Genomic DNA, 23,605 nt, shown 5'->3' with positions numbered 1-23,605 from the left:
CTTTAACTGACAAAAACCTATTCAGAGATCCCAGTATGCCATGTTAAAACTAATTGAATTCACTTAATCATTCACAAAGCTGGTCAATTAAATGTAGATTTAAAACCCTATGAACAAATGGTTCTAAGCTTACAATCAAGCTACAATTACAAGTAGACAAACCATGAAATCAAGTGCTTGTTCAAGTTAGTATAGGAAATTAAATGGTGTTCCAAAATGCTCATGTCTCCATGCTACACTACGTGTTTGAAAGTGTAAGGAGGCCATAAAATGGTAAGTGAAATTCACCCATGGCCAACATTAATTTCAACTGGCTTGCAGATGGTCAGCCTCCTTGCAAATCAGGCCTGTAATATGTGATTGTACAAATACACATAGATTAGATCATTTTCATGCAAGCTAGGAAGCATATATGTGTGTTTGTATATGTTTGGTGCAATAGACTTCCTGATCCAGACCTTTAATGAAGCATTAGTTTTACTGAATGCACATTTCATCCTTTGGGGTTTTATAAAACCATTTGTTATTTTTAAATTCAAGTTTTGAGGTCTGTATCTTTTTAATTACTAGAAATTATATAATAAAAGTGTTTTTCCTACTCTGTAGTACCAGTTTTTATGTGATGAAGCAGCAGAAGTCAAAAGCATCACTACTACTGCTAGAGTGGATGATGGACACTGGTATGAAGTGCAAATTAGGTAAGTTTTCTATCTTACTGTTGTCTGTGTTTCTAAATGCTTCAAAGATCTTCTAAGTTGCGTAGCTAGTAAATTCCAATGATAATGTATCTCATTAAAAAGGAGTGATACCTGAATATGCACAGTGAAATCATGTTATGACAGCATGGACTACAACACATACTTGGAAAGAATGTTTAAACCTGTAATGCAGTTGGACAGTGCTCATCACATCACTGATATGCTTAATGGAAATAAATTTATTCTCACTGCAATCATGTACCATAGTAAATATAAACATTCTGTCAGGGAAGCTACTGTACAGTAGGTCCAGGATAGGTGAAATATGTGGATTTCTGTTAATGAGAGTGTAACTAACAGAAAAATCTTGGAAGATATATAAGCAGAAGCAGCACCATGACTTTACTGCCGCTGACTTGCAACTCATAAGAGGATATATTACTCCTGCAAACGTAACAATACTTGCAACTGAAGCAGCATAAAAAGAAAGGAAGGAATGTAGATAGTGAGTTTTTGTATTGTGCCTTGCTCAGATGTGGCAGTGAGCAGTCAGTGAGAAGGACCACAGTTTGTTGCTGCATTTCAGCTGTCATCATTTTTATTTTGTTGTTTTTTTTTTCTAGCATGGTAAACTAGGCTCAAGCTCCACAGTAACTGCAAACTAATACAAGGAACAAAAGTCAATAATTCACAGCAGTTGTGCTTATTACCAAAAAAGTAAACAACATAAAACTGACCCTTGCTAATAGAAGCTAAAAGCAAGTGTAAGCTTCTCTCTGACCAAGAAGGAATAGAAGACATCTCTGTGACACTATGAAAGTGTCTAGAATCTTGAATAACATGTGCAGTTCTGTTTATTTCTCTGGTTTTGACTCCCTCTCCATCTCAAAATGGAGAAAGTGTGATTGCAAGTTTATTTAGAGAGGAGATGTAGGGATGATAAAGGCATTAAGCAGCTTCTAGATAATGACTAAACAACCAGGGGACTCTGCAAGTCTATTAAAGATGACTGTGGGAGAACACCAAATTCTCTGAAATCACAAGTGTCACAGAGGAAGTGTGTAAGGACTGGAGACATAAAATCTTTAGTCTGTTAGCTGGTTTAATCTATTACAATTGTATTGTTACTCCTTTGTTGTTAATTCTAAGGAAGATTTAAGATCCTGAAAATAACAAATGAATGGATACCCGAACCCTAAGTACTGTAGGAGCCTTTGAGGAAAACAACCTTTCCCTAGTGCCAAAGCATGAAAACTCCCATGTCATTGACATTGCTCAGGTAGCACTAGCTACCATGATGTGAGTGCACATATTATGGATTTTGCCCCAACTCTACTGAGCAGAAAATAACTTAAATCCATAAATCACCCTATGGCAATAGCTGGAAAGAAAAACAACCCAATTTCTATTTCTGGTGTTCCATTTGAGCCTAAAAAGGAAGGAAGAAAAAGGTAACTTCTTTTATTTGCAGAGAATGGAAATTATTTCAGAACAACTCAGGTAAGATGAGCCACCCTGATTTTTGCTGTTAAAAGAGAATGAATGCATACTACTTCTGGGACTTGGGCTAATTAGTAAGCAATTTTTAATTAATCACTCTACTCACTTCAGTAAACTGGAAATGGTTTTGGACATTGTTTTAGGATGACACTATGCAGACACCACCAAGTAGGGCAGGAGTGTTGATCTGCTGAGAGTTGATCTGAAGAGGGATCTGAACAGGCTGAATTGATAGAACAAGACCAACTGCATGAGGTTCAACAAGGTTTAGTGCCGGGTCCTGCATTTGGGCCACAACCTCATGCAGTACTATAGGCTTGGGGAAGAGAAGCTGGAAAACTTCCTGGTGGAAAAAGACCTGGGGTTGTTGTTGTTTTTCAACAGCTGGCTGAATATGAGCTGTCAGTGTGCCCAGGTGGAAAAGAAGGCCAACAGCATTCTGGACTGTATCAGCAATAGCATAGCCAGCAGGGCCAAGGCGGTGATCATTCCCCTCTACAGGGCACTGGTGAGGCCACACCTTGAATCCTGTGTTCAGTTTTGGGCCCCTCACTACAAGAAAGACATTGGGGTGCCGGAGCAGTTCCAAAGAAGGGCAACAAAGCTAGTGAAGGGTCTAGAGCATAAGTCTTATGGGGGCTGTTTGAGGGAACTGGGATTGTTCAGCGTGGACAGAAGGCTCAGGAGAGACTTTATCACTCTACAACTGCCTGAAAGGAGGTTGTAGTGAGATGGATATCAGTCTCTTCCCCCAGGTAACAAGCAATAGGACAAGAGAAAATGGTCTCAAGTTGTGCCAGGAGAGGTTTAGATTGGATATTAGGGAAAATTTCTTCACTGAAAAGGCTGTTAAGCATTGGAACAGGCTACCCAGGGAAGTAGTTGCTACCATTCCTGGAGGCATTTGAAAGACATATATATTTGTGGTGCTTAGAGTTGGTTTAGTGGTGGATTTAGTAGTGGTTTGGTTTAGTAGTGGATTTGGCAGTGCTAAGTTAATGGTTGGACTCAATGATCTTAAAGGTCTTTTCCAAACTAAATGATTCTGTGCTTCTAAGATTTAAAGTCTTAATGTCACAGATGTCAGAAAGATTTTGTTAAAGTTGCCTCTTATTTTAATTTAGTTTATCTTCACATGTGCTTGAGTTAATTAAGAAAATGTATATGTTGCATGGAAAAGTATAGCTACTCTTTTTTTTTTATTAACAAATATATATTGGCAATTATATTTTATAAAGTCACTCTTGAACTATGTATATTTTTTGGGTTATGACCATTTAATTTAATCAACAGTAGTATAAGATGGCATAGTGAAACTTAAAAATTGCTGTAGGTTACTCAACAGCTGTCTACAGCTTTGCAAAGTTTGTTTGATTTTCTCAGAACTGATTTCCAGTAAGACAAGTTTTGAACAATGTTATCTGGGATGTTGGTGAAGTCAGAATGGGTATGTAGGAGCTACTAGATATTTTAACATAGTGGGTATGCATAGTGTGGGATTTTCTTTGCTCTGCAGATCTAAAGTATTATGAACAGACAAGACAGGTGATTAAAAAGAAAAAAAAAAGATGTTGTATTTGTTGAAAGAAAATGTTCATTCTCTTTGCTTAAAATATTCCTAATTCTTTGGAGCCTTTTTGGTCTTTCCCTGTGATGGAAAGATTTTTGTCTTTCAGATTTACTAACAGCAGTGCATTTCAGCAACTGCAGATAAGCCATCTGCAAAAAATATACTGCCTCTACAATATTGTATTAAATGGAAGAAATAGACTTAAAAGTATGAGTGCTGTGTAATGCAAGTCTGAATACAGTAAAAATTAGGTAGTGATAATATCTTCTTTTTCTGCTTACAAAGGACTATTTTTCTGCTTCCTTTATCCCACAGAAATCATTGCTGGTGTGAATAAAAGAAATTTCATACCTTTTGATGTTTGCAAATAAATGTGCATATTACTGTCAGAAACTGCACTGTATCCAGTTGTTACAGTTCTCCAGAATACTCATGCTGAAAGTAAAATGGCAGCATTGCTGAAGTACAGCAATGTGATGATGGAATATTGTGGCTACAACAATTGTAAAAATTTAATGAAATTGAATATACTAAGAGGTCTGGATTTACATTAAAATCTGAGATAACTTGATAATTTTGGATAGGATATAACTTTTTGCCTCAGATTAGTTTTCTAGCATTGGCTGCTAAAAACAATACGTTGTCAAGGTTTGTCTCAGAGTAATAGCCAGCAGTTCTGGTTTATGTCAGGCTTGCACAGTAGTTTGGTAAGTCTAGCTATTAATGAAAATCATTGCAGCTATTTCAGATTTCTGACTGTATCATTTTAGTTCTCTTAAGAATCTTTCCAGGGAAGTGAAACATCAGAAGTGTAAAACAGGTATGGGCAATATCACCCAGGGATTAGATTTCTGCAGGTTATTATGAAGGAAAGGAAATTGTGAAGTTTACATGTTTGGAATGCTCTGCACAATCTTCTCATTCCAGCCCTCATCAAACCGCCTTATTTAGTTGCTTAAAGATTTATCTTCTTTGATCTTTATCATCAAAACAAGTTGACAGAATAACATGTATTGCAGAAACAGGTTAATCTGTAGCAGAGGTATTAGAAATTTATCCCTTTTTTGGCTCACTATGCTTCATTTCAACAATTATTTCAGTACTGATAATAATAGTCTCCTTGATTAAAGAGCATTTTTTATTTTATTTTTAATCTCAGATCACAATGTTGATTGCTTTAGCAAATCGATCATATATAAATTGATTGTGCAGTAGGTGTCACAAATGCAACTTTTTCTTTAAAAATGAAGTCTATCCCCTTTACCTTTTTTAATTGACTGTGAGCATTAGGATTAGAAAACTGGTATATATTCTGCATCAGTCTGGAGAACAGCTGCAAAATGTGACAATTTTAGTTTTTAAGGAGTGCATTATTCTTCTCCTTTAACCCTAATATTTGTGATTTGAGGTTTGCACTAGGTAACTATAGGATGTCTGATGATTTATTGTCTTAGGTCTGTAGATGTTTTCTGATTCCTATAGTCAGAAAAAGATCCTTCTAATAATGTCATAATGCAACATATGCTCACTCTGGAGCTTGTATATTGCTTGGTTTTGATCACTTTTAATGAAGGCTTGAGATAATCCATATGGTAGAAAATACACTGTATTTATTATCTTTCAGAATATATTACAAAGCTCATATTTTCCTTATGGTTTACAGGCAGATATGATAAGCAGATCATAGATACAAATATTAGAAAAAAATGCAGATGCTTTTCTGTTTTGTATTTTGGGGCTTATTTATTTATTTATTTCATTTTATTTTAAATTCCTCTTTTTATTTAATTGCTAAGGTGCTAAACATCAGCCTTCATTTTTAATGTAACAGCATATAGATGAAGAAGTCATCTGTTGTTTTATGTACCATGTAAATGCCATGTAGTCTACTTAATAAAAATATGCTTAATGGGCCATCTTCCCAAAAAAACAGTGTAAACCACAAGATATTAATAGCAATGGATGCTGCTTAATTAGAGAAGTGTATTCAATATTTATAAAATGCAGTAAGAAGTATATTCTTGATAGAAGATAGCTTCATGCTCTTTTCATTTTCTAGGCCATTCCCAAGGAAGCTCATTGAAGAGAGGCTAAGCCAATGAAAACAACCTGATTTGAGAATATAGTTTATATGAATATTTTTGAAATAATCATGCTACTATCAAAACCTGGATTTGTAAGATAGAAAATAGGAATTAGTTGATCATGAAGCATCAAGAAAATTGAAAGGATTCTTTTTTTTGTTTCGTTTGGAGTTTTTGGACAGAGATAAAGAAATTTATGTTAAAATATTTATGGTGACTATCATAGATGAAGAGGCAGGAGTGGAGAATATCTCCTAAAAAAAGAGTATTCTGGAATATATCTGAAAGGAAAAAGAGACTGACTTTGCAATGGGAAATTGGCTGTTGGCACAAGTAGCTTAAAAACTGGAAAACTAATTTCTAGGGCCTAAAGATGGTCGTTACACAGTGACACTATTACTGACCACTAGCAGTGTGTGACAGTGCTACAGAAATGGCAATGCTGGATTGAAGCAAGAGAATCAGAGGTGATTCTGATTTATGAACTGTGAGATTAAAACCAAATATGAATGAAAAACACTAAATAGACGAAAAGTTTTGAAATCTTGCTAGTCAGACTATATCTTCATATACTTTCCAATTCATTCTACTAACCTGTGTAGTACATTTAGAGAGAATTAATTTGATTTTAATCCTTTCAAGATAAGTAGAAGGGGAGTTGGGCTAATAACATTCCCTCCTGTGACTAATTTTATTCATTACTGTATCTCATAAATACTTGATTTAAATGTGGCTTAATCTGTCTTTCTATTTGGAGGCCAAGTGTTCAAAATAAATGGTGGTGCTTCTTAAGAATAAATGTTCAATCAATAATGGTTTTAAGATTATACTTTTTTTGTCCAGATCTTAATCATCCCTTTATAATGACTTAGAGCACTATGGAAATAATGATTTTGTGAATTCTAGAGAGAAATAGCAACGTAAATACAAATGCAGCATCTCAATAAAAATCATCTGAATAGTTAAACAGTTATAAACTCAGATAAGTGGTCTATGCGCAAGTTGAACACTGAGAATACATTCATAACATGATGTTGAAGAAATATTAAGAAAAGTGATAATCAATAAAATTATACTTATCCATTTTGCTTTTTAAGTATGGATTTATGTAGCTGATTATTTTTGTGAAGAAATACCAGAAATTAATTTTACTATACAGTTTATCAATGCAGTTATCTTCTGTTAATCTTAGATATTTTCAAATTTCAGTTAGTTCCATTTTTTTTTTTTTTCTGAAAAGATATTTTAAGCTTTGATACTAGAACTATTTTACCAAAACTATTATCTCTTCCTTAAAGTGTCATTATCATCAAAACCAAACCTATTATTTCTAGATTTACAAATAATTTTTTTTTCTTTCCACACTTACAATTGCCTTTCTATGTCTTCAGTAAAAAAAGCAAAGAAACAATACGCTCTCTCTTACTAGCTGTTGCATATCACTAAATTCCATATCTTTCAGAGATTCTGTTTCAATAATTTATTTATGTGCTGGAGGCTTTTCCTCAGGACATGTCCTAAGCTGGTTCTCTCTTTAAACATACTTAAATCCTGTTCTTCCCCATGTGATCTCTATACTAACTCCATTCTTCATATTATTAATTTTCCTGACTATTCATAATTATGTTCTCAGAATACCGCAAATTGCTATGTTTTAAACAAAATAATAACAACATTGACTGACATATTTTATACATTTGAAACATTTTTTCTATATAAAAATTAATTGAACATAACAGTATACTGTTTCTGAATGGACTTTTTTATATGGAAAACAGACCTAATATATGTATATAATGCGCACACTATCCTGTATTTTCTTTTATATGCTTAAATGTGCTGAGCCATTTGACTTCCATTTGACCTGGCCTTGAATGCTGCCAGGGATGGAGCATATACTAATTCTTCGGGCACCCTGTTCCAGTGCCTTACACTCACACAGTAAAAAGTAAGGAACTCTCACAGTAAAAAAATTCTTCCTTATATCAAACCTAGTATTTTGTTCAGAAAGCCACACTTCAGTTAAATCAAGCTCTTTTTCTTAAATATTTTCCTAAGACACATTCTACTCTGGTCACCTCTTACTAAACCAACAGCACTGGTGAAGAATTATTCATCCATATCACTATGGCTGGCAAACCACAGCTAATACTTCAGTGAAAATTTTAAAATAAAATCTGGGTAAAGATTACTGTCTGACCCTGCTAACCCTATGTCTCAGATGTGTGACCCAAACTACATGAACAAGAGGTGGCAGACACAAGAGAGGTGTAATTCACTCTCACCTCAAAGATTTTTTTTACCTGCTAGATATCCTTTCACAGCAAGCTTCAAAGTCTGCTATTTCAGAGATGTCCCAGGGAATGGAGAAACAAAAATAATTTGAATGTTCTGTACTGAGAGAAAACTGCTGTTAGGCAGTTGCCTAACATGAAGACAATTGCAATGCCTAACATGAAGGCATTTTTCATGAAAATCATTGTACTGAGTCAGATATGAGGAACCATGAGTATTTGAAAGATGATGCAAGCCCCCCTTTTCTCACTGAAAAAAGAGGGATGTGCAGAGAGCAGGCCAAGCAGTATAGCTGTCTCAGAATCATAGAATCATAGAAAGGTTAGGGTTAGAAAGGACCTTAAGATCATCTAGTTCCAACCCCCTTGCATGGGCAGGGACACCTCACACTAAACCATGTCACTCAAGTCTCTGTCCAGCCTGGGCTTGAACACCACCAGTGATGGAGCATTCACAACTTCCCTGGGCAGCCCATTCCAGTGCCTCACCACCCTTACAATAAAGAACTTCTTCTTTATATCCAATCTAAACTTCCCCTGTTTAAGTTTGAACCCATTACGCCTTGTCCTGTCAGTACAGTCTCTAATGAGGAGTCCCTCCCCAGCATCCTTATAGTCCCCCTTCAGATGCTGGAAGGTTGCTAAGACATCTCCATGCAGCCTTCTCTTCTTGTTTATTCAGATAGTGCTGTGTGAATGCTGTACACTGTAACACATACTTAGCAAGAAGGAAGCTGTCTTTATCTCACATTATTCCCTTTCAGAGTCATGTGGAGGCAAGGAGATTGCTCCTTTTCTGAAAGCAAATAAACTTTGTCTCCATGAAGGATGGGATAGAGCTTGCAAAGTATCTGCAGCAATAGTACAATAGTGCAGACTGGGAAAATCCTAACCCCCCCCCCCAAAAAAAAAAAAAAACAAAACAAAAACCAATCAAGTAACCAGTCAAGCAAAAGCAGTCTGACTGCTGTTGTAAGCGAGCACTAATAGGAGCCTTGTCAGACCATGGAGGAAAGGAGATTTTGTTAGGGACCAACAGTGTAAAGCATTTATTCAAGTTAGAGAATACATTTACCTTCTACTTAATCTATCACACTTATTTCTACATTTTCAATATCTAAAATATTACCTTTTAAAAATCTGAATAAAGTCTGTCTTAAATTTATTAGAGAGGGAGCTTTATTAAAGAGGGAGCTCCTTATATGTCTTTTATGAGAAGCCCCTTTAACTAAAGGAAGACAATTCAAAGTCCCTTCAAAAGGAGACTTTTGTCCTCAGGGAGACTTGGTTGTTTTCATCATGTTCAACTTGGTTTGTTCTCCCTCTATTCCGTTTGTGGATTTTTTGGTTGAATGGTTGGTTGCTTGTTTTTTTTTTTTTTTAATGTGGCTACGATTCATGTGGCCAGAGTATACACAGAAAACTGATCAGTTAAAATATACATACTTTTTAGTGGTTTCACGTAAATTACTTTTTTAATGCAAATTCCTGCATGAAGAACATGTGAATGCCCATGGAATAAAGGCTGGAACTCAGTCTTTTGCCTAAATTGCCCATCAAACCACACCTATAGATGTATAATAAATGTTAGTGTGATGATCTGGTCCCCACCGTATCTACTGTGCATATTCACAGTCCTTCATTCACTTTCAGAATTTCTCTAAAATCTTAGTGTCATGGTTTAAACCAAGTCCGCACAGCTCGTTCACTCACTCCCCCCCTTGCTTCCCCATCTCCTGGTGAGTTAGGAAGGAGAATCCAAAGAATGTAGCCCCCACGGGTTGAGATAAGAACAGTTTAATAGCTAAGGCACAACACAATCACTACTGCTACTACTACTACAAATAATAATGATAAAGCCAATAACAAGTGAAGAGAATACAACACCTCACCAGCCACCGACCCATAACTCACCCCACCCTGCCCGGTCGAGCACTAACCGATACCTCCTCCATCCCCCCAGAGCTCCAGCCCTTCCTGGTAACTCTCGGTTACCTCCTGGGTATGACGTGCTATGGTATGGAATACCTCTTTGGCTAGCCTGGGTCAGGTGTCCTGTCTCTCCTTCCTCCCGGCCTCCCCTCCTCCCTGGCAGAGCATGAGGCTCCTAGAAAAGGCCTTGGACAAACCAAACATTTGAGCAGTAACTCAGAACATACTTGCTATCAGCAACTGTTCCCAGTCCAAAAGTCAAAACACAGTATTGCACCAGCTACCAAGGAGAAAAAATGACTGCTACTGCTCAAACCAGGACACTTAGCTTAAAGCTTGTCTTCTTTAAATGAGCAATTTAACTCTCAGAAAAAGAAGTCATGCTGTTATCTTACTGATGTTCCATGAGCATACTGCTTTTGAACACCATGTAGTAAAGATCTCTGTTCTGCACTGCCAGACATATCAGAATACCCTTTGCTATTTCAATGTCTCTACAAGTGCTTTATTCATTCAACAAGAACTAGTACTTCACAGAAAAAGAAGGAATAGTGGAAATGGATGAAACCTAGAAATGGTGACAGAACTTGATGTTAATATTTTCATATCTTGCATTTAGTTTCCAGAAACTGAGAATAATGAAAGTAGATTTTCTTCTTGCATATCTGCCACTGTATACAAAACCCTTGCACTCATCAAATCTTGTAATAAAATGAAAGACTAAAACTAAGTGCATTTGTTTGCAACTAAACAATATAATGTTATTTTGCATCAATGCAGTGTAAAGAAATCTTAATTGGAATGAAAAATTGTTATGAAATCAAAACTCAGTATGTTGTGTATGTTTTCTATATTCTACAAAAAGTGACTGTTTTTCCTAAACTTCATGTGACTCAACTGAGACTAAGCAGCTGATTTTTTTGAGAAATGTGATTGAATGCAATGGATTTAATTATACTAAATTGATCATAGTGACAGCTAACAGCAACTTAATACCCCCATTAGTTTGAAACAGACTGTTGTTTTATAGCCTCTTTAAGATAAAAGCTTACTTGTTTAGTCATGACGCATCTTGGGTACAAATCACATTCTTTACCTTGTCAGAACTCTGCCATCAAAGCAGACACAAGTTAGAATTTAGAATGATCAAAGAGACAAATCTGTGGTATGTTGTGTTCTATTCTTGCTCAGATTACTTAACTAGATAAATACTAAAACTTGCTACTTTCTTTTACTTTGGATCTCAATAGTGCTTGTTAGAACACACATTTTCTACATTAACTTCTGAAACAACTTATTTCAGGGACAGAAATTTAAAAGCAATAGAATAAGACTCTAATAACATACTTAAAACATTGTTCTATATTATTTTCTGAGGAATATCTAAGGATGCTTATGGGTAGTTAAAGGTTCAACGTCCTGTGACCCGATGCCACAAGCACAGAAATTATATTAAGGAGAACACAGATGGGGGGGGGGGGGGGGGGGGGGGGGGTAAGTTTGTTATAAAGTGAACAGCAGGAAAATTGAAACTCTCCAAACTGCAAAGACAGCAATGGCCAGAGGCATAGATCATTGGTTTTTTCTCTAGCTAAATCTGTAGCAATAAATAAAACTGAAATCTGAAGACTATTCTCTGTACATGAGGCCAACCAGCAGGTTCCAGATCATATCTATAAAAGTACTTATTGTAAAGTAGGTTGGTAACATTTAAACTAGGAATGATTCCTAAATTGCACTAACCAGAGAACTTGTTCAGTTTCAGAATTGGAAGTGGCAGCTAGTCTGAGTGGCAACTGTAACAGGAATTGTGATAAAAATATGCATTATTATCTGTCAGGGCAGGAACTCATGTTGTGGACCTTTTTAGTTTAGTAACATAAGTTTAACCTCTGTGAAAAGAATAAGTGTACCGTATTTATTCATTCCTTAGAATGTGAAACAAAGATTATTCCCTCCTCCCACCCCCGCTATTCTTGGAGAAATTTACATCATGCCTTGTGATTAGCTTAATTTTTCTTACTTATTTAGCTAAATCACTCTCTAAAACCAGATTAAGAAATCAGCTCCAGGACCAGCAAATATGAGTCTGCTGTCAGAGGGAATGAGGAAAGATACATTGTTGATTCTAGTTCACCGGCAACATGAAAGCACCTGTCACCTGCTGCCTCCACAAGTCACAGTCTACACCAGTAGATACAAGCTGTCTAAAATGATGCATGTTACTGCGGAGGGAAAACTTAATGACTGTGAGTGTAACTGGTATATTTTCTATCTAAATTAATCTACTGAGGGTAATATGAGATTCTGCCTTATTCTCTAAAGCCGATTACTACAGGGTTTAGTGTTTTTTGCAAAAGGAAGATATCGCAGGATTGGAGAATCATAAGCTAAAAGGGACCCAGGAGGTTTCTAGTCCAACCTTCTGTGCAAAGCAGGGCCAGCCAAGGGGTCAGCCCAAGTTGTTCAGGGCTTTATTTAGTCAGGTTTTGAAAACCTCCAAGGGTGAAACCTGTACAATCTCTCTGAGCAGAGAGGTGCAGATGTTCCATTCTTTAATTTGTCTCAAACACCTTTGCAAAGCCTTAAGGGTTTCAAAACCAGTGCTGGTCCAAAAGTGCATTAAGAAAATGTAACTTTTAATTGTCTGTGACAGTAGTTCTTTTATTTCCCCCCCCTGCAATTTTACAAAAATAAACATTCAACTGCAAGGAGCAATTTCAGTATGGAACCAGAAAATTCAAACTCCTAGATACTCAGTGAAAACAGAGGGAAACATGAATTTGCTTTGATTTTTTTAAGGTAAGAAGTATGTAATACAATAAACACAGTGGAAATGAAATATGTTTCTTAGCTTTAGTTAATCAGTTGTCTTCAATAAAATCAGGGAAATTTTGGATTTTTTTTTAGAATATATGATAATAAAACCTCTTTAATTTTTGTAGTTCACAACTCATGTTTGTGTACCTGTTTGCAAACCTACTGTTGTTTTTTGTTTAATAGACTGAATGTTAACATTACATCCTAAAGAGTTCAGGGGAATTAGTTAATTGTTTGTTGTTGTTTAGCATGGTCACCTTCAAAGTGGAATTGCTAGAGCTGGGTGTAAGTTTCAATCTTGTTTCTAGAACAAGAGATTTCACTTTTTGATCAGGATCACCATATTGAAGAAGCTTTATTCCCAGGAATGCACAGCCTGACTGACAATACTTTATCTGGATAACTCCCCCCTTTCCCTCCTCCTCTTCCCCCAGTTGTTGTTTTTTTTTTTTTATCATTTTATGACAATCCCAAGCATGTAATTTAATTATCACTAACAAATGTCAGCAAGTAAGGTCATTATGTAAAAGGATTTGGATTTCATGCAGACATTGTCATGTTTAGGTACCATTATCCCAACAGTTATCAAATTATTATCTGACCTTTCCATCCTTCCAACCTGTGAGGCATTGGGCAATGGATTTAATACTGTTTAGACAGAACTCATCTTCAGGTTATAATTAATAGGCCAGTCTTTAATCATTACATTTATGTGAGTACAAATAAAGAAAGTGTGAACTATTACTGCTGGGTTGGACTGAGGCACAATTACTGGTAGCTTACCCAGCAAAAGTGCTTGAGAATCGCTGTATGCATTTCCACATTTATAATTATGCAAAAAGCTCTGACTTCTTACTTGACCTTTAAAGCACACAATGTGCTGATTGCTGAAAAAGAATTTTAAAAGCCTGATGGAAATTGCATGGAGTGCATCTATGAACCATTGATTGTATTATCAGCAAATGCTAAAAAATAATGGTTTATGGTTGTTATTCTAATTTGGCCAGACCCTGCTAGATTCAATTAAGCACAATCAAAGGTGCATGGCTGACATTCTAACAAGCTTAGGGCAAAGGCAGCTGATGCTATTGAATTGCATTAACTTGTTTTCTGACATAAAGTACTGGTAATTAATTTCAAAATATATTTATATATGCACACAATAATACCTCTGCATATCCATCATATTAGCTATCAAGGACAAGCTGACAAATATGTATAAAGCTAATGTGAAAAGAACTACATTTAGAAATAGGATGCTTGTGTAATGGAAGTACATACGTGGTCACAGAATCAGTTACATAGTTATCAAAATGTATAGAAGAAATAGGAATTTTAAAATAAAAATGAAGTTCTTTGGGCAGCTTTCATTTAATTAGCATATCTGTTAATTACTTTGAAAAATAAAAAATTCCTGTCAGTTCCTCCCCTGACCCTCTTCCACTCGATTCTCTAAAAATTACTTTGCATTAAACCAGGTTTAATTTAAAATATTTCAGAAAGATTGCTATCCTAATATTATGCATTTATTGATAAATATTATATCCTTTTATCAGAAATAACTGCTTGATCATCGCAAACAGAACTACTGAGAATGCATGTATGACATACAAACAAACCTCCTTTCTAAGCAAATAATGAAAACGGTGTGCTGCAGAACCTCATGTGTGTGCTTAGACATACAACCAGTCTATAATATCTAAAAAATGTGCTACAAAACATTCCTTTCCCTGGCTGCAGTTCTGACTACAGATTTTTCCTTTTACTCATCCATGCTATTAGTTAGCAAGCTTAAAAAAAAAAACCAAAAAAAACCCAAAAAAACCTGCATAAAAAAATGAGGTGAAAACGAAACAAAAAATTTCTCCTAACTGGTCCTCTAAGAAGTTTATTTCTAGTCCACAGAATTAAGAACCAAATTTATTTATCTTTTTAAGCTTGATTTTAACAACAATAATTTATGTTCTTTATCCAAAGTTATTTACCCTAGTTTAAACAGTCCATTTTGCTCAGAAAGTTGTTTCAGTTAAATATGTTTGCATATTTTCCTGGAAGTATCCACTAACAGAATTATATGGAAAACAAACATAGAGAACTGTCTGCAAATGTTGCAAATGTTAAGTCTGCATACTCTCAATTTAAAAAATGATAGAACATCTTAACAAATAGTATGTGAGAAATCCTTTATATTTCATTATCTGACAGAAGGTAGTGAAGAAAATCTCTATGCTCTTTTTATAACTAAGATGTTTCAGAACCTAATTTTGTATCATAAAAGCTAAATTGAATTTATATTTTACTTAGAGCATCCTATCTAAATTACAGATTGTTGCTTTTATAGTTTTTGGGGTTTTCTTGGGGCTTTTTTTATATATATGTGTATGTGTGTGTTATTTTCACACAGTTGTGTGTTGGTTTTTTTTTTTTTTTGTGGCACCTATACTAAAGAGGCACTGGAACATTTTTAAAGATACAGCTTGTTGAACTCAGATTTGTTTTGTGTGAAGCAAGGAGGATAGGCTGAGAGAAATTTCTATGAGAGATTCTTGTTCAGCTCTGCTGTTACTTTCCTGTGCTTTTTTTCATGAAGACAAAGTGCTTGCTGTCAGTTGGTTATCAGTATGCAAATGAGCTTTCCATCATTTAAAAAAAAATAAGAAATCCAAATTGTTTACTTTGCACTTTCTGTTTACTGTTAACAATTTATGATGCTGTTAAGAGCAACACTGTTAAGAGGGTGTGTGCAAGGTGGTGCGGGGAGAAGGGAACATATATATTAATTTAAGGGCTTAATGTTACAGCCTTCAGTTTCAGGAATGATGCTTTTGAAGATAAGTATTACAGATTATAGTACATCTTCACTTTCTAAAATGCAGTTTATTTTAAATTGCTTTTCTGGGTTATCTTTTTTTGTGTTGAAAAAGAGGGATATGTCAAATATTCGATGTCAATAGATGTCTTCTTTTTCAAATTATAAAGCCTTCTTGTTATTGTTAAAAATTGCCTAACTTTTTTATTCAGCCATTGTTATGTGCTTTGGCTCTTTTAGAGGTTATATTGCTCAGATTTACAATAGGTTTTCATTTTAATACATGGTCAAGCCCCAAAGACATACCAACTTACAGCTTGTTAAACAGCTTCTTTTATGTTTATAGTCTTTAATATAAAATCACTTATTTACTTGATTTTCTTTCCTCATTGGTTTAGTAACAGCCCAATTAATTTGTCAGATAGACAGCAATGTAAGATATTTATGGTGGTAAAATGTGCCTGCTTCTAAATTTATGCAGGCAACGTATGGTACCATGTGAAGCAGAAATGTCGGTCCTGAGGATATCTGCAAAGACAAGTACACCTAGAAATTTCTGGTCCAGTTCATACTGGCTTGAAACGGGATCCATATTTGTTGGTGGTTTGCCTCATCATTATGCAATAAAACAGGTAACTTTTTTCTTATTATTTATCTTTATTTAAAATGTTTTGATCTGGGGAGTGGTGTATTGAATAGGATATAACTGAAGTGGTTTAAACTATGCAAAAATTTAAAATTACTTTGGCTGTGACGTTTTGAGGATTGCATCAAACAGATGAGTATGGTCTCTTGCAGAGTTTTGCTGGTGCGTGGGACTTTAGTAAGTGAACAGAAACAGCATTCTCACCTGAAGTTATTATCTGCAATCCTGTTTGCCTTGAGTAGGCAGAGTTAAGGAGCAAGTATGATCAAATTTAGAATCAGTACCTGTTCCCTCAGGTCCTAGTTATATAAAAATATAAAAAGTATAACTGTACTAGGTTCTGTAATGAAAGAGACTCTTTGCTTGCATTCTGTGCTAGCACAGACAAATGTGTGTAAAACAAGACCAAGCAAGTTAACCTGCAGAACTATACTAATCTATGAGAGGTATGGTAAAGGAGCTTAAATGTGTGGGGCCTTGCTTACAGCTAGGGTAATGGCGTATGCAGGGGTGAGAAGTAATGATATAATAGGGCTAGCATACTACTAGGGAAGAAGAGTACACACAAGGTTATGCAAAGGGTTGGAGATAAGTAGTTCATTACTGAATTGTTGTTATGGAGGGATTTGGGGTAGTCACAATAACAGATGCACATCACTTAACTGAGTTCCTATCTAAACATTTTTTTTCACAGCAGGATGAGTATATACAGCAATTTCTATCCAAGTTTATAACACTCAAACTCTTCACACTTACATATATCAAAACCCCAGCCCCTATAATTCATTTGGGGCTGGCACTGTACACCCAGGGGACATTCAGTCCAGCTCCTGGCAGCATGACCCCTGTGCAAAGCAGTTCCCAGGTGGCTCAGGTTTCTACATATTGTCAGGTGTCTGAGTGTGGAGCCCCCCTCTGTACCCAAGGGGCTAATATCATAACTATATATGAATTTTTAAAATAAATTTGTTTCCATAAGATGCCAGTGGCTTTGCTGGTAACATAGTTCCAAGTCAGGCTCTGATTTTCCTTTTTTCTAAAGCCAATCAGTGTGGCTACCTGGATCGTTTCACCTTCTAGTCTCATGTCCCAAATGTGTTACCAGAATGTAAAGCTGTTCACCATCACCTTACAAAAATTATCTGTGAGTCTTTCTTTGTTTTCCATGCATAGTGCAATAAACTAAACTGTTAGTGGTGAGTTGGTGTAGTCCAGGACTCATTTATCTGAGCAATGATCTCTGGTTACCTATTACTCCACAACTGTAGCAAAGTTAACCTGTGGGGCTTTTTGTTTTCCTAGTGCAAAGCAGAGTCATATAGTCAGAGCTGGACATATGTAGTTCAGATTTCATTTTTTAAGCTGTACTTTTGGGTGGGATTCACTCTATGACAATTGTTTTAACCTTTTCATTTCTGTTCTATTCTTTGGGAAGTAGAGGTCATCTTACCATCAGGCAAATACAGTAATTTGACGCACAGAAGTGGTTTTGATGTTTTTAATCAATAGTAGTGTAACCAATGAAGTGACAGTACTGTGGAAACCCAACTTAGAAGTCTTTGTGAGTAGGTGTTTTTAGGGTTGAAAAATACTCAGACAAGAGTATACTTCTAAATAACATATAATGGCATTACAAAACATATCAAAGGGTATTTGTAGTTATATAACTCTTCCTTTAACTTAAATGTTCATATGCAAACTGTCCATTCATCTGGAATATTTTATCCTATTAGTTGCACATAAAAATTTATTTACTATAGAAATGTGTCTTCAAGAAATGTTTTATACTAATAAGATGGAAGGAAATTATATTTTCAGTGTTTAAATGACTTATCTTCTAGAAGCTAAAAGAAATACTCTGGGGATTGCCCCAAAGAATTTATAGTGAAATCTTAGAGAAGTTCAATCCGTGGAGAGTATTTAGGAGCAAGTAAAGAAACAATTTGTTCGAGGGTTATACATAATAATATGTGAGAAGGAAATTTGAGATGGTAAATAGCTCTTCACTAGCTATAGGCAAAATAAAATCCAGAAACTAGGTTTACCTTAGGTAAGTTGAAATAGCAGTAAACCACAATGTTTTAAGGGTAATCTACTGCTAAAATATTTTGCATATATATGCATTCGATTGCCATATCAAGATAGGTTTTCTTTCTTTATGGATGTTGTAGTTAAATAGATTATTCTAAATACAGGATTAATAGATGAAATATTATGGTACATGCTTGTTATTTAGATGAGGTAATAGATGTGGGACATGTGCAAGTGCTCAAGCTGGTGGTACCTAACCTCTCTTAGTACTTGGAAAACAAGAGAGAATTTATGTTCGGATAAATTTATGTTCGGATAAATTCCCCAAAGGGTAAAAACACATCCACAGTTGCTTCTCCAGTTGATTGCGAAGCTTTCTGTTTGAAATTACCTCAGCCTTTTATTTCACTTAATTTGTTTGCTCCTTTGTGATTTTTGTGTTCATTTTGATCTTGGTGTTTCATTTTGCTTAATTTTTCCTTTTTGTAGCTTTGGGCAAGTTTAATTTTCCTTGGATTCACTATTAAGGTCTGTTGGTTATAAGCCACATACACTCTATAAAAGCTATATTTTTTCTTTTAGTCAGAGAGCTGTCTGTCCAAGTTCTCTCTTTATGTGGACTTTTCAGTCCCAGCGGTAGGTAACCACTCCAGAAAGTTTCCTTATCATCAGCTTTGACCCAGGCAGTCAGGCTTCTATTGTAAAAGCTTCATCATTCCAGAAACAGAAAAGGTCTGTTTCTGACCTTCATCCTGCAGTTTGCTTCAAGGGAGATTTCTGCTCCAGCTGAGACTCAGCATCTTCTGACAAATGCTCTTATCACTCTTGAAGTCAAGTCTGATGACCCTTGTGATATCTGTAGTATCTGTCTAATAATACATTGCCTTGTTTTAGATGAGCTGTTTCCCTCACTGGAGTACTTCACTCTGCTGTAGGCTCTTTACCTTCCAATATTGTCAAAGTTGTAGAGAGCAGTGACTTCAGACCCTAGACTGCTTCAGTTTCTAACAGGAACTTCTACGTCTGCGTGACAGAAACTGTTGAGACACGAGTTCCATATCACTAGTATTGGCTCGTGCTACACTATTAATTTCCAGGGTAGTTTTCTCTTCCTTTATGACTGAAGTTTGATATGGTCTGTGAAGCCCTCAGTGTAAAATATTGTGTCCTCTGAGGATTTCCTGTACTGCAGTTTCCTAATCAGCTCTTAAGTATCGGTGCATTTTTTTCCACATATGTATTTCTTGTCTGTATGTCTATTAGCTGGTATTACTTAGAGTCAAAATGCCCTCAACATGTAAGGCAATATGCAACAACTATTCACTGCCTTTCAGTTTTAAAAAGTGGAAACTTACTTCTCCAAAAATGAGAAGGGAATTACCTCCCTATCTTGACAGTTTTTTCCTTTTATACTTGTATAGGGGGTTCTGTAACAGGTAGCCTTTTACTCTTTCTTTAAGGAAGAAAATTGTTTCAATCTTTCTTAAAGATTGATTAGGAAACCATAAGGTCTTTCAGGAATAATTAAGAGAAGGTACTGTTTCTCTGTATGTACTCATTAAGGTCTTTTGATTCTGTTATGAACCTGACTGACATTCTACTTATTATACACTTTTTGAATAGAAGTATCAATAAACAAAGTCACAACAGTAATATTTTGGAAGGTTTGATAAGCACTATGTATGTTTCCACTACTCACCATATTAGCAGACTTAATTTTAATTTCCTGCCTAATCACTCTACTGATTTCCCTGGTTGCTTCCACAGCTTGGAAAGGCACTTCAGGAGAACAGATTACAGCCTTATCTTTAAGGCAGTGGTAAATTTGAACAACATCCATGACATTTAGGGAAGCCATGCCATAATACATAAGAATTTTCTTCACTAATCAGAAGTCCTCAGAACTTCAAGATCTGTGTGCCCAGTGGCTGTGGTTGGTGGGGAGAAGCACTACCAACAGTAGAGCAGGTTATATTTATAGTTATGGGCTACTAAAGTAAACCAGACATATCATCATGGGTACAGATGTGATGCCTACAAGCACATGTCAATGGCTGATGTTATCACAAAGCCACTCTCTATCAGCTCTGGAAGACTGCAGCAATCAGAAGAGGTCCCCAGCAGCTGGAAAAAGTCAAATGTGATATCATGTTCATCTTCAGAAAGACGAAGAAAAAAGATCTGGGTAATAATGAACTGGTCAGCCCAGTGGGACAACTCCTGAGAGAACTGTAGAAACAAATGAAAAAGAAATAGGTCCTTGGGAACCACCAGCATAGATATACCAAGGGGATACTGCCTGATGAGTATGATTGCGTTCCATGTTGAGATGACTGGCTCTGTGGACTAAAAGGAGAGCAGGTTTTTTTCCAGGCTTTTTGCCAGAGCCAATTTCATTCCCAGCTCCTCTATCTCCTCCTCACAAGCAACACAGGGGAAGGAGAATGGGAGTTGTGGTCATTGAGTCATAGAATCAGATAAATTGGAAAAGACCTTTAAGATCATCAAGTCCAACTGTTACGTCAGGACTGTCAAGACCATCACTAACCCTTGTCACTGTGGGCCTCATTTACATGTTTCTTTTAACACTTCCAGGGATGGTGATTCCACCACTTCCCTGGGCAACCTGTTCCAATCCCTGAGCACCCCCTCTGTGAAAAACTTTTTGTTAATACCCAATCTAAACCTCTCCTGGTGCAGCTTGTGGCCATTACCTCTTGTCCTATCACTTGTTTCTTAGGAGAAGAGACTGACCCCACCTCACCACAACCTTCTTTCAGGTAGTTGTACAGGTCAGTTCATAATAGCTCATCTCTGCAACTCCTTCATACACATCTAAAGTTTTCTGATGTTATGTACCCACAGGCCAAAGATAAAAATAGTGTTTGCCTGTCTATGGATTCTGAAGGATCTGAAGACGTGGGTGGAAAATGAGTTGACAGACACATGCGCTGAAACACCTTGGATGAATTCGTTAAAGTTCAAGCAGTGCAAACGGTTTCATGCACAGCAAGAAATTGTTTTTATGACTCTCTGTCCTTTGCAAAATTTAGTGGATTCATCTGAGAGCATAAGAAGGCAGAGCTGAACAGTCAGGAGGGAAGCAGACATCTCATCCTGCTGTCTCTGCATTCCCATTCAGTTCTCTGCCAGCTTTGTTTATTACTTATTTTTAAGTCATATCCTATTTCTTCATTAAATAATGTGATAGGCATAATTGAGACTTGTCACATATAAAAACCAGGTAAATGGAAAAATCAGTTAATCTTTTAATGAATGTCATCTTTTCAAAACATTGGGGTTTTATGGCTGTTTATGATAGCTGTTTTATAAGACCTAAAAATAAAAAACACAGGAATAGAAATCAAATTACACACAGAAAGAAGACATTTTAAATCAGAAATTAAAAAAAGGAGAATGTATTATTTCTGAAAACTCAAGATATGTTTCAGCATAATTAATTTCATGCCAGCTTCAGTGTCATTAATTGTTTACAGTAGCTTGTTCCTCTGCAGAGAAGATTGGTACACTCAAAGGGAAATTAAAGATTGTTTTCAAATACCTACAGCAACAGTTGATTGCAGTGATAGTGTTATTTCTGCTGCTATAATTGCTCCAATAGCTTATATTTCTGGACTTAATAGTATTTTAGTATTGAGAATATGAAATGTCATTATATCTTCATATTCCTTTTCAACATAAGCAGATCTCTATAATTAAACTTTGCAAGTATTCAGAAAGTAAAATTTCAAAAGGAAAGGAAGCTTCTGTACAAAGTGAACAGCCTTCTAAATAAAGATTAAAGATTAAGTGGAAAGTGTGGAAATATATATGTGGACATTGGTATTCCCATGTTACCAGTGGGGAAATGTCAACAGGTAATTGGGAAATGGAAAGAGACAGTTGAGTGATAAGCTCAGGATAATAGTGTGTTAGTATTGTAACTAAGATGAGATGGAAATCATTATATACCTAAAGGCTCTCAGTTAGACCTGATAGGTTTTTTTGTGGGGGCACATATTTTAAATATGTGGGTCTAAAATATTTAGTGCATATGTAAGAAAACATATGTTTTTCTCAGGAAAAAGAGACAGTGTGATATCAAAATCACATGATGAAATGAAACTGCCTATTTAGTCTGAGAAAATTGTCAGGTATTACCATATGTCGATAAAAATATTTTAAACATTTTAATAAATTATTGCTAAAATGTATAAAATTACATGCTTTCTGTCTCAATTACTCATCCACTGAATTCAATGTCAGTGACTGAAGAAATAGACAATGTAAAATACAGTATCAGGCCCTTCATTTGGAATGATCCAAAGGCAGTTTGCAGTATGCTGCAGCTGCTGTGCTTCCATAGACCAAAGCAACAGTAATCTCTCTGTAACTGTCTAGTTAGACATAGTTTATGATCCATTTCCTCTGCCAAAGCATTGTAAAGCAGTGGGAGAATTTAGTACAATCTGTGCACAGTATTCAAGTTTGATTATCTGGCATTCACCTTATCTGATAATGCTGTAGCATGGGGCTCTGGCAGTAACTTTCACATAATAATTTATAAAACTGTACTTAGACGATGCTTTAATATCCTGCTACAGTAGTCATCGGATGTAAGCAAATTACACTGGTCCTGATCCAGTTAATGCCCTCTGGGCTACTGTGTCCAGCTTGAGAATATTCCTGGAGAAGCCAGCAAAGGAAGGGACATCCAATCTTTCATAGGGTTACAAGGCATACTATCTTGTTACATGGCCACAACCTTTTGCTACAGTGGTATAAGCAAAAGTAAATAGTTTGAAACCTCAGAGGGGCTAGTTCCTGAATCTCCACAAATTTCCTGTTGGTACACAACACACCTGAAATTTTCATACATAACTATTAAAAATAATAAGATATATAAAGCCATCTTATTTTGACAGAATTTTGACATATTGACCACTAGTCAAATTGCCACATCTCTTCAGAGTCCTCTAAGTTTTAACAAAAATGCTTCAATGTTCTTAGATTTTTTTTTCATCAATGTATACAATGAGACCTGTAGACTGGTTAGTTTTTTTCATTAGATCATAAATCTACTTGGCAATTTTTCAAAGGATAATTCATATTTGATATTATTTAAAGCATCATCTGCTCCATGACTTTAAGCTCTAGATTAGGATAGACTAACTGGGAGTTAGTTGCCAGGCATTAATCTTCACTGAAGGTATAGGAGAAT

General features: G+C 35.8%; 1 protein-coding gene across 1 annotated transcript in view; it reads left to right on the top strand.

Moving 5' to 3' along the window:
• Window positions 1-23,605, top strand: part of EYS (eyes shut homolog) — a 776,683-nt gene that overhangs the window by 513,393 nt on the left and 239,685 nt on the right. The window contains exons 32-33 of the mRNA XM_031052748.2: window positions 607-698; window positions 16,189-16,339. Coding sequence (XP_030908608.2) covers window positions 607-698; window positions 16,189-16,339 — 243 coding nt within the window. The remainder of the gene's footprint in view (window positions 1-606; window positions 699-16,188; window positions 16,340-23,605) is intronic.

Source organism: Melopsittacus undulatus, chromosome 3 (genome assembly GCF_012275295.1).
Source record: "Melopsittacus undulatus isolate bMelUnd1 chromosome 3, bMelUnd1.mat.Z, whole genome shotgun sequence".
Classification (NCBI taxonomy): domain Eukaryota; kingdom Metazoa; phylum Chordata; class Aves; order Psittaciformes; family Psittaculidae; genus Melopsittacus; species Melopsittacus undulatus.
This window is presented reverse-complemented; position numbering and strand designations above follow the sequence as displayed.